This window comes from Myotis daubentonii, chromosome 16 (assembly GCF_963259705.1).
Source record: "Myotis daubentonii chromosome 16, mMyoDau2.1, whole genome shotgun sequence".
NCBI classification, from domain to species: Eukaryota; Metazoa; Chordata; class Mammalia; order Chiroptera; family Vespertilionidae; genus Myotis; species Myotis daubentonii.
In genome coordinates this window covers 17,132,815-17,145,070 of record NC_081855.1, presented here as the reverse complement: position 1 = coordinate 17,145,070, position 12,256 = coordinate 17,132,815, and the positions used below count along the sequence as shown (strand labels likewise).

At 44.5% G+C, this 12,256-nt stretch overlaps 1 protein-coding gene across 1 annotated transcript in view; it reads left to right on the top strand.

Annotated features, from left to right (window-relative positions):
• DNAH2 (dynein axonemal heavy chain 2) overlaps positions 1 to 12,256 on the top strand; it is a 107,495-nt gene that overhangs the window by 57,118 nt on the left and 38,121 nt on the right. The window contains exons 41-46 of the mRNA XM_059668738.1: positions 4,717 to 4,935; positions 5,175 to 5,292; positions 5,500 to 5,636; positions 6,156 to 6,293; positions 6,382 to 6,540; positions 11,988 to 12,140. Of these exons, the coding sequence (XP_059524721.1) occupies positions 4,717 to 4,935; positions 5,175 to 5,292; positions 5,500 to 5,636; positions 6,156 to 6,293; positions 6,382 to 6,540; positions 11,988 to 12,140 (924 nt within the window). The remainder of the gene's footprint in view (positions 1 to 4,716; positions 4,936 to 5,174; positions 5,293 to 5,499; positions 5,637 to 6,155; positions 6,294 to 6,381; positions 6,541 to 11,987; positions 12,141 to 12,256) is intronic.

Here is a 12,256-nt window from a genome sequence, read left to right as displayed (position 1 = left end):
TTCAATCGGGAGGGAGTCTCAGGCTCTTAGCTCGAGTTCCAGGCGAGTCTCTGGGTACCCAGACTCATACAGGAGAAATGGGACTGTCTGGCATTGGTCGTAACTCAAGAGCAGCTTTCTCTCAGAGGCACACACTGAGAGCAGCCATACTGCTTGCTCCGCCCCGCCCAGTTGATCCCCTGGAGGTCCGCCCCGCCCAAGCCGTGCAGGGAGGCTTTTGCATATGAAAGGCCTGGCCCTTTGTAATCTAAAAATCACTTAACAAACTGAAGCTGCCCAAGGCCCCAGGGCAACTTGCATTGCTTTACAGCTGGCTTCTGCAGGGTAGCCTCAGGCAGAGGCTAGATTAGCACCTCCTTAGATCCAAGAGCCAGTGTACCCAGTGGTCAGAGTGGGACCATCCAATTATAACTCCTCAGATCCATAAGGGACACACTCAGGGGGAAGACTCAGTGAGCACCAAAGCCCCACTGAAGCAAGTCTTGTCCCAGAAGGGTGTCTTCAGCACAGAAGTTCTCCCACCATAGACACAGCTGATTCTCACAGCCAATTGGCCTGGAGGTCAAATTCTCCCAGTGATCCTACAACAACCAAGGCTTACCTACAACAAGACTGTGCACAAAGCCCACAAGGGGGTGCACCAAGAGTGTCCACCTCAGGTAATTGGGGAGGCTGAGCCACCGGGCCCTATAGGACGCTTAGCACAGAAAGGCACTCTATTGACACAGCGAAGCATAAAAAATGCCGAGACAAAGAAACAGGACACAAATGACAGAAATGGAGGAAAGCAAACTACTGGATACATAGTTCAAAACCACACTTTTAAGGTTTTTCAAGAACTTTCTAGAAACCGCCGATAAATGTAGTGAGATCCTCAAGAAATCTAGTGAGACCCTCGATGTTGTGATAAAGGACCAACTAGAAATTAGGCATACACTGACTGAAATAAAGAATATTATACAGCCCTAGCCGATTTGGCTCACTGGATAGAGCATCAGCCTGGGGACTGAAAGGTCCCAGGTTCGATTCCAGTCAAGGGCATGTACCTTGGTTGCAGGCACATCCCCAGTAGGGGGTGTGCAGGAGGCAGCTGGTCGATGCTTCTCATCAATGTTTCTAACTCTGTCCCTCTCCCTTCCTCTCTGTAAAAAATCAATAAAATATATATTTAAAAAAAATATTATACAGAGATACAACAGCAGACTAGAGGATCACAAGAATCAAGTCAAAGATTTGAAATGCGAAGAAGCAAAAAACACCCAACCGGAAAAGCAAAATGAAAAAAGAATCCAAAAACATGAAGGTAGTGTAAGGAGCCTCTGGAACAGCTTCAAGCGTACCAACATCAGAATTATAGGGGTGCCAGAAGATGAGAGAGAGCAAGATATTGAAAACCTATTTGAAGAAATAATGACAGAAAACTTCCCCTACCTGGTGAAAGAAATAGACTTACAAGTCCAGGAAGCACAGAGAACCCCAAACAAAAGGAATCCAAAGAGGACCACACCAAGACACATCATATTCAAAATGCCAAGAGCAAAAGACAGAGAGAATCTTAAAAGCAGCAAGAGAAAAACAGTTAGTTACCTACAAGGGAGTACCCATAAGACTGTCAGCTGATTTCTCAACAGAAACTATGCAGGCCAGAAGGGAGTGGCAAGAAATATTCAAAGTGATGAATAGCAAGAACCTACAACCAAGATTACTTTACCCAGCAAAACTATCATTCAGAATAGAAGGTCAGATAAAGACCTTCACAGATAAGGAAAAGCTAAAGGAGTTCATCACCACCAAACCAGCATTATATGAAATGCTGAAAGGTATTCTTTAAGAAGAGGAAGAAGAAGAAAAAGGTAAAGATACAAATTATGAACAACAAATACACATCTATCAACAAGTGAATCTAAAAATCAAGTGAATAAAAAATCTGATGAACAGAATAAACTGGTGATTATAATAGAATCAGGGGCATAGAAAGGGAGTGGACTTACTATTCTTGGGGGGGAAAGGGGTGTGGAGGATGCGGGAAGAGACTGGACAAAAATTGTGCACCTATGGATGAGGACAGTTGGGGGGGGTGAGGGCGGAGGGAGGAGTGGGAACCGGGTAGAGGGGAGCTATGCGGGGGAAAAAGAGGAACAACTGCAATAATCTGAACAATAAAGATTTAATTTTAAAAAATCCATAAAGATACAGATTGGAATGCTTTTAACAGATTTCACTTGACACATATAGAACATTGTATGCAACAATTGTAGTTACATACTGTTCTCAAGTGTTCATGGAACATTTACCAATATTGACCATGTGCTAGTTTATTAAGCATAGGTCTCTTAAATTTCAAATGATTGAAAATTATGCAGAGCACGATCTGTGACCACAACAGAATTAAACTAGGGATCAATAACAAAATATAATTTTAAAAGCCCAAATGTTTGAAAATTAGGCAATAGAATTCAAAATAATTCATGTGTCAAAGAAGAAATTAGAATTTTTTGTTGTTGTTTAATCCTCACCCAAGGATATTTTTTCCATTGATTTTTTTTTTTTTTTTTTTTTTGTGAGAGAGAGAGGGAGAATGGAAGGGAGGAAGAGAAAGAGAGAGAGAAACATCCATGTGAAAGAGACACAGTGATTGGTTGCCTCCCGCACGAGTCCTGACCAGGGCCCTGGATTGAACCTTTATCCCAGGTACATGCCCTTGACTGGAAATCGAACTCAAGACATTTTGGTCTGAACACTGCTGCTCTAACCAGTGAGCAACCGGTCAGGACGAAAAAATATTTTAATTATAGATTTTAGAGAGAGAGGAAGGGATTGAGAGAAAGAGAAAGAAAGAAACATTGATGTGAGAGAGAAATATCAATTGGTTGCTCCCATATGTGCATGCCCTGACCAGGGATCAAACCTGCAACCTTTTGATGTATGGGACAATGGTGCAATCAACTGAGCCACCTGCCCAGGGCAAAAATATTTTAAAATTAATTTTTAAAAAATGACGTCCTAAACTTGTGGCTTGATGCTAAACATGAACGCATGTATCTGACAGTGGAGCAAAGGTGTAATGGCCACTACACGAAGGCATCTTAAGATTGACAAACAAAACAGGCAACTCCATAGAATATAACAGAATTCATTATAGGGTAATTTACTTACAGGAATGTACGGTCAGAGCAGATAGATGACTCAGCAGTTCTGCTTAAATTATTCTCCACTAACAGACTCCTGTTACAGCACTTTTTTTTAATAGTCTAACTCTGGTACTAATGATAAGACAAAGAATGCAGTGCCAGGGGCCATGCCTCCTGGTAGTGTTGTGATAGATTACTGTTTATAATCAATACTATCACCAGTTTGCTATTTATCTTGGTTGTCATGCCATTCCAGCCATTACTGACAAAAATATTTATGGCTACATTTTAAGGAACACAGATAACATCAACTAGGGGCTTTGCTTTGCCTTGCTGAAGACATTAAGGTTCATCACAGATCACAGCATGGAAACTCTGGGATACAAAAATGAAGTTGGTTTTATCCACATTTATATTTATACAATATGCAAACATACTAATAAAATTAATTCTCAGATAGCGGAAGGAAGTAGTAATGGGGCCTCTGAGTGGTATTTGAGAGATTCAAATAGAGATCTTGCGTCTATTTGAAATTATTTGGTTGCATTGGCTGTATATTTTTAAATGTCACACTATTCTGGGACTGATCCATATGGTCATGGTTCTATAAGCACTTAAAAAAATTATTATCTTAATTGACCTTAGAGAGAAAGGGAGAAGGAAAGGGGGAGAGAGAGAGAGAAATATCAATGTGAGCGCAAGCATTAATTGGCTGCCTCCTGCAAGCCACCTACCAGGGATCAAGCCTGCAACCCAGGCATGTGCCTTTGACCAGGGATTGAACCCGCAACCATTTGGTGCATGGGATGATGCCCAATCAGCTGAGCCACACCAGCCAGGAATATCAGCATTTTTAACTTAGCTGATGATTTGTTTAATGTCTGGTTCTCCCACCAGACTGTGAGCTCTGCAGCAGGACGAACTCTACTTTGTGCTCAGCACCCAACATACTGCTTGACACATGCTGTAGAGGCTTAATAAAGATTTGTTGACTAATATTAGAAAAAAATGTATACAGCACATGTCAGACACTGTGTGTGTGTGTTTAAAATCTACACCTGAGATTATTTTTTTCCATTGATTTTTAGAGAGTGTGGATAGGAGGAGGGAAGAAAGGGAGGGGGATGGGAGGAACATTTGTGTGAGAGAGACACATTGATTGGTTTCCTCCCATACACACCCCAACCAGGACTGGGGATCGAACCTGAAACCCAGGTATGTGCCCTTGATCAGGAATCAAACCCATAGACCTTTTGGCGCTCTAACCACTGATCAACACCGGCCAGGGCAGACATTGTGTTTTATGTTGACTATTTACTTCTATTTAACAGATACAGAGACTCAGAGAAGTGACTTACCTTCACATAAGCTGAAAACTGGGGACCCAGGCTAGCTGACTTCAGAGCCCAATCTCTTAAGTCTGCAATTGGTCAGCTTCCCAGGAATGAGCAATTGCCAGAGTGCAAAGGGTCTTGGTGCCATTTTTTATAGTTTGAACATTATCCTCTAAGGTGTTGGCGAGATTTGAAAGTCCTTTGCAGTCCTCTTCCTTGTTTTCTACTTCTGGTATTTCCCCTTCTCTCAGCTGCGGGAGACCATTGAACGTGAGATTCGAGATATGGGTCTGCAGGTCACACCATTCACCCTCACCAAGGTCACCCAATTGTATGAAACCAAGAACTCCCGCCACTCCACCATGATCGTGGGCTGTACGGGCAGCGGCAAGACTGCCTCATGGCGAATTCTTCAGTCCTCCTTGTCCTCCCTGTGCCGTGCTGGAGACCCCAACTTCAACATTGTCAGGGTAAGGGCTGGGACTGCGAAGCCACTGGCAGAGACTTGAGTAGCAGGAAGACAGTGGAGGCTGGGGGAAGGCTGCATTGGGTCAGGGAGGGCAGGCCAGGCGGGAGGCAGTGCCTGGGTCCAAGGAGGCCTGGGAGAGGTGAGAGAGAGAAGGGGCAAATACAGATCCCTGGATATAAAGGGAGATCTCAGGATTTGCGTCTGCCAGCAGCTCAAAACCCTTTCCTGTGTCATTTTTAGGAGTTCCCTTTGAACCCTAAGGCGTTGTCCCTAGGAGAGCTGTATGGGGAATATGACCTGAACTCTAATGAATGGACAGATGGCATCCTATCCAGTGTCATGCGGATGGCATGTTCAGGTACCCAAAGGATCATGGGGTTGGGAGGACAGATGCCCACATTTCCCAGCGGGGTGGACATTTTGGGGATAGAGAGCTCAGTTTGGGAGAAAAGTGCTTGGAGAATGCTGAGGTGCAAGGAGGCATCGGCTTGCCTCCGAGAGGGGACGAGTGTGGCGGGCCCTTGGGAGGAAGCTCTGGTTTCCTTATTAACCACCTTCTATCAAGATGAGAAGCCGGATGAGAAGTGGATCCTTTTCGATGGGCCTGTGGACACGCTGTGGATCGAGAGCATGAACTCCGTCATGGATGACAACAAAGTGCTGACCCTCATCAACGGCGAGCGCATCTCGATGCCCGAGCAGGTACAGGGGGCCCCGACTACTGAGACCCCGTAGAAGTGGAGACTGGAGGCACGAGGTTGGGCTAAGGGGAAGAGCAGGGGGTCCTAAGAGAAGAGGCAGTTCTATAGGAGAGAGCTGAGGAACTGTGACTGAAGAAAACATGCCTGTCCACCGTGGCTGTGGAGAGCCATCGCATGGAAAAGAACCTGTGCGCTAGGAAGCACCGTGTAGACTGAGCAGCCCTCCTCGTGTTCATTTCCACTGACGTAGCGTGAGGGCCTTCACTACCCACCTGGGATGATGGATGCATGGGCTGTAAAGCCCACCCTTTTCCACCCACTCAAACAATGCGAGCGAGAGAGTGGTTTTTTATAACAATAACCTTGAATAAGCCCAATTTCTTTTAACAAGCAAATCATTTGTAAACCTTAGCTCTTTATTCATCCTGCCACGATTGGCACTTGATAGAGTCATCTCGGGGCATCAGAGTTCTGGGTGGGGAGGAGTGAAAGACAAGCTTGTGACAAAGTATATCCTTAGGTGTCTCTCCTGTTTGAAGTGGAGAACTTGGCAATGGCCTCTCCAGCCACTGTGTCTCGCTGTGGGATGGTGTACACTGACTATGCTGATCTGGGCTGGAAGCCCTACGTGCAGTCATGGCTAGAGAAGAGGCCGAAGGTAGGAGGGGAATCGAGGAGAGGGAAGGTAACCGGCATGGCCGATGGGACATAAGAATGAATAAAGAGCCCCTTTCATTCAACTCCAGGGTGAGATCGAGCCCCTTCAACGGATGTTCGAAAAATTTATCAACAAGATTCTGGCCTTCAAGAAGGATAATTGCAATGAAGTGGTGCCTCTACCCGAATACAGTGGAATCATCTCCCTCTGCAAATTGTACTCGGCCCTGGCCACGCCGGAGAATGGGGTAAGGGGACCAGAGCAGGCCAGGCAGGGCAGGCTCAGGACCTCCTGGGTCACTGCAGGGAGAGTGTGTCTGAGAATTTGAACCCCTGGTTTGAGTGGAACAGAGACTACAAGGGAAGGATGCACCCACCCTGGACACAGTGAGGGGTGTGAGCACATGTGAGTGTGTGTGTGTGTGTGTGTGTGTGTGTGTGTGTGTGTGTGTGTACACATACGCACTGGAAGGCCAAACTAAGATCTTTAAGTTGGATATTGTAGACGACGGGTCTCACTGTAATTTCCTCCTTATATTTTGGGAACTGAGGGTAGTCCATGTGGTTCCTCATTTCTCTGTCCTTTCAAAAAATAAATATTAAGTCTTGGGATACTGTTTCTGCTGGAAGCAGCCCCCAACTTAATCTGATGAAGGGTTTTAGAAATTTCCAGATTAATTGATACATAAGAAAAAATTTTGTTCGGTTTAGAATTATGGAGTAAGGACCAAAATAATATTTTCTGGGGAGATTAAATCACTGCCCAGAAATGGTTTGTATTGTTTTTAAATACATTGTCAGATAATTAAACTGATAATATAAAGTTATATAACAATTAAGATCTGTAACAGTATATGTCATTCCTGATACAATTAATGTAACTTAAAAACTAGATAAAAAAAAACCACACCTATGTGGATGAACTCAAGGTAACACATAGGAAAAGGATAGTAATATAATATCATTGGCTCCCAGGAGCTGAGGAGGACTGGCCAGGGATGGGGCTAAGCAGAGGGGGGAGCGGGGAGGGCATTCTAGGTGAAGGGAATGGCCATCACAAAAACACAGAGACACAGTCAGTCCCCCTGGGCAAGGAAGGGCGGGGTAGTGTTTGCGTGCAGACCCTGCAGCGTAGCAGAGACCCCAAGAAGAGGCTGGGGAGATGTGCTGCATGTTGAGGTGAGATGGAAGGCAGACTAAGGATCCTAGATGGACAAGGTAGACAAGAGAGTCGCAACACAATTTCCCGCCTATATTTTGGGGGTTGAAGATTATTCTAAAGACCGATATTTTGGGTTGGACAATATCCTGTATGTCACGTTACTTGCAGTGTTAGGTATTTTATTTTATTTTTAAAACATGTTTTTATTGATTTTTAGAGAAAGAGGAAGGGAGAGGAATAGAGAGATAGAAACATTGATGAGAGAGAAACATTGATCGGCTGCCTCTTGGACGCCTGCTACCAGGGATTGAGCCCACAACCAGAGCATGTGCCTTGACCGGGAATTGAACCGGTGAACTCTTGATTCATGGGTCGATGCTCAATAACTGAGCCACAAAAAAGGGGACATATGTAACTCTCAACAATAATTTTTTAAAAAAATAAAACAAACAAACAAAAATAACTGCCCTGACCGGTTTGGCTCAGTGGATAGAGCGTCAGCCTGTGGACCGAGGGGTCCCGGGTTCGATTCCGGTCGAGGGCATGTGCCTTGGTTGTGGGCGCATCCCCGGTGGGGGGTGTGCAGGAGGCAGCTGATCGATGTTTCTGGCTCTCTGTCCCTCTCCCTTCCTCTCTGTAAAAAAGTCAATAAAATATATTTTAAAAAAATAAAATAAAATAAAAAATAACTGAGCCACACTGGGGGGCAGTGTTAGGTATTCAATTTAGAACCCATTCTCAAGAGCTCCCCACCCATGGGTCTGTGGCTGTTTTACAGTCGGTTAGAGATTACACATACGAATGCCAGGTTAGCTGTCTGTTGGCCATTTTCCCCAAGGAGTTCAGGGGAGTTTGCACAGCCCACCCTATCAAAGAACAGCATCTGCACCTGGCCTTTGGGTTGGGGATCGAGAGCATGAGCTCTAAATATACTATTTCTGCTATTAAGTTGGTGCACTTTAAATGTTAATTTTTAATTACACAAGTAACAGTTGAATCTAGTTTTCTTCCTAAAAATTACAATTTTTCATACAGAGCTAAAGTTATTTTTGATCACCTCTACCCTCCCAGTCCTGGTCTACTCCCGTCTCCACAAAAGTAACTACTGTACCAGTGTGTGTGTATGTGTCATTTCAGGTCTTTAAAAATACACATTTACATAAAAGCACATAGGTATCCATAAAAAATGTGGCATTTAAAAAGTGTGCTATTTACCACACTTGCAATATGGTCATTAAGTCAACAATGTGTTTTTGATTTCTGTACAGTGACATGTAGATTGATTTCATTACTTTAAACTGCTATATACCAATCCATGGTAGAACATGACATTTTACTTTTCTTTTCTTTTTTTTTTTTTTAGTAGAGCAAAGGTGGAGATTTATTGAAGAACAAGTACTGACTCCCACATGGGGAGGGGGAAGAGTCCCACAGAATGGACTCCCACGTGGAGCGGGGGAAAGGGTCCCCGATATTTTACTTTCTATTCCTCTACTGGTACACAGTTAGGTCATGTCCAATTTTTTGTAATTACAAAGAAGTCACCACAAATGTCCCTGGACCTGTTTCCTTGAGTACCTGTGGGCACTCCATCAGGGTAGACCTGGTGTGGCTGGGCCCCTGCTGTGTTTTATAATTTAGTGCAGAAGAGACTCAGGGCCACTTCTGAGCTACCAGGAGTTTCATGTTTATTTAAATACTAGAGGCCCAGTGCGCGAAATCGTGCAGGACCCCAGACCCGCCACGCCATGGGACCCATCAATGCACCTCCTGGTGACTGGTCTTTGGTCATTACGGAGTTATGGCCACTGGCCTTTTTTTTTTTTAATTAAATCTTTATTGTTCAGATTATTACAGTTGTTCCTCTTTTTTTCCCCTATAGCTCCCCTCCACCCGGTTCCCACCCCACCCTCTGCCCTTACCGCCCCCCACTGTCCTCATCCATAGGTGTACAGTCTCTTCCTACACCCCCCACACCCCTTTCCCCCCGAGAATTGTCAGTCCACTCACTTTCTATGCCCCGATTCTATTATATTCACCAGTTTATTCTGTTCATTAGATTTTTTATTCACTTGATATTTAGATTCACTTGTAGATAGATATTTACTTGTTCATAATTTTTATCTTTACCTTTTTCTTCTTCTTCCTCTTCTTAAAGAATACTTTTCAGCATTTCATATAATACTGGTTTGGTGGTGATGAACTCCTTTAGCTTTTTCTTATCTGTGAAGGTCTTTATCTGACCTTCAAATCTGAATGATAGCTTTGCTGGGTAAAGTAATCTTGGTTGTAGGTTCTTGGTATTCATCACTTTGAATATTTCTTGCCACTCCCTTCTGGCCTGCATAGTTTCTGTTGAGAAATCAGCTGACAGTCTTATGGGTACTCCCTTGTAGGTAACTAACTGTTTTTCTCTTGCTGCTTTTAAGATTTTCTCTTTGTCTTTTGCTCTTGGCATTTTAATTATGATGTGTCTTGGTGTGGTCCTCTTTGGATTCCTTTTGTTTGGGGTTCTCTGCACTTCCTGGACTTGTAAGTCTATTTCTTTCACCAGGTAGGGGAAGTTTTCTGTCATTATTTCTTCAAATAGGTTTTCAATATCTTGCTCTCTCTCTTCTTGCACCCCTATAATTCGGATGTTGGTACGCTTGAGGCTGTCCCTGAGGCTCCTTACACTATCTTCATGTTTTTGGATTATTTTTTCATTTTGCTTTTCCGGTTGGGTGTTTTTTACTTCTTCGTTTTTCATATCTTTGACTTGATTCTTGTGATCCTCTAGTCTGCTGTTGGATCTCTGTATAATATTCTTTATTTCAGTCAGTGTATGCCTGATTTCTAGTTGGTCCTTTTTCATAACCTCGAGGGTCTCACTAGATTTCTTGAGGGTCTCACTAAATTTATTGGTGGTTTCTAGAAAATTCGTGAAAAACCTTCTAAATGTGGTTTTGAACTCTATATCCTGTAGTTTGCTTTCCTCCATTTCTGTCATTTGTGATCTGTTTCTTTGTCTCCACATTTTGGCTGCTTCCCTGTGTTGATAGGGTGGCTTTCTGTGCTAGGTGTCCTATAGGGCCTAGTAGCTCAGCCTCCCCAATTACCTGAGGTGGACACTCTTGATGCACCCCTTTGTGGGCTTTGTGCACAGTCTTGTTGTAGTTAAGCCTTGATTGTAGTTGGTATCACTGGGAGGAATTGACCTCCAGGCCAATTGGCTGTGAGAATCAGCTGTGTCTACAGTGGGAGAACTTCTGTGCTGGAGACACCCTTATGGGGCAAGACTTGCTTCACTGAGTCTGCCCCCTGAGTGTGTCCCTTATGGATCTGAGGAGTTGTAATCTGGATGGTCCCACTCTGACCACTGGGTACACTGGCACTTGGATCTCTAAGGAGGTGCTAATTTAGCCTCTGCCTGAGGCTACCCAGCAGGAGCTACAGAGAGAACTGCAGATTCCTCTTCTTTGTTTGGGGTTTGGAGGTGTCCAGATGAGGCCCAGCTGTGAAACAATGCAAGCTTCTATGGGGCCTTGGCCCTTCTTTTGGATGTTCTGGGTCTCTCTGACCCAGCTGCAGTTTGTTAGGTAATTTTAGATTGCAAAGGGCCAGGGCATTCATATGCAAAAGCCTCTGCCACAGCTTGGGTGGGGCAGGGTCTGAGGGAGTCAACAGGGCAGAGCAAACAGCTATGGCTGATCCTCAGTCCTGCCCTAAGAGGTCCAGGGTCTCAGTGTCCCGCAGTAATCGCTGCAAGCACCTCTGAGAGAAAGCTGCCCTCGAGTTCCGCCCGATGCCAGACAGTCCAGTTTCTCCCTGTATGAGTCTGGGTCCCCCAGAGACTCGCCCGGAACTGGAGTTCAGAGCGGGAGCATGTGTCTCCCTCCTGATTGAAAAAAACAACCGCGTCCTCAGTTGCCAGCCCTTTCTGCGTGCACCTCCATACCTCTGCACTTTACTTTTGCACCTCCTCTAAATCTCAGTGTGCTTTTCTCTTTCCTTCTAGTTGTATAATTTCCACTCAGCCAGCCTTCCTGTGGTTCTGGATGATGTCCGTTTTGTCTTTTAGTTGTATATATTTTTAAAATATATTTTATTTTATATTTTTACAGAGAGGAAGGGAGAGGAATAGAGAGTTAGAAACATCAATGAGAGAGAAACATCGATCAGCTGCCTCCTGCACACCCCTCACTGGGGATGTGCTCGCAACCAAGGTACATGCCCTTGACCAGAATCAAACCCGGGACCCTTCAGTCCGCAGGCCGACGCTCTATCCACTGAGCCAAACCGGTGCTGGCTAGTTATATTTTTGAAGTGGTTGTGCGAGGCAGCAATTTCAGGTGTTTACCCATGCCACCATCTTGGTTTCCCCACTGGCCTTTTATAATATAGATTTTAGACTTAGGTTTGTCTACACCCATATAGTTTCCCAAACAGATCCAGGAAAGGAGGAAAACTCTAAGCCTTTGTGATGATTTGCCAAAGTAGATCCCTCTATCTCTTATAGATTTGGGATATTTTCTCTTTTCTTTTTCCATCCAGGTGAACCCAGCTGATGGTGAAAACTATATCTACATGGTAGAGTTGACATTTGTGTTCAGCATGATCTGGTCTGTGTGTGCTTCTGTGGATGAGGAAGGCCGCAAGAAGATTGACAGTTACCTCCGAGAGATTGAGGGCTCTTTTCCTAATAAGGTCAGGGCCCTCAAATCAGCTGTTCTATTTTTTCAGAACCCACCTATATCCCCGATTCTCACTCTCTTCTTGAGTCTCAGCCTGCCAACCCAGCTCTCTTTCTTTTACCAGTGGTC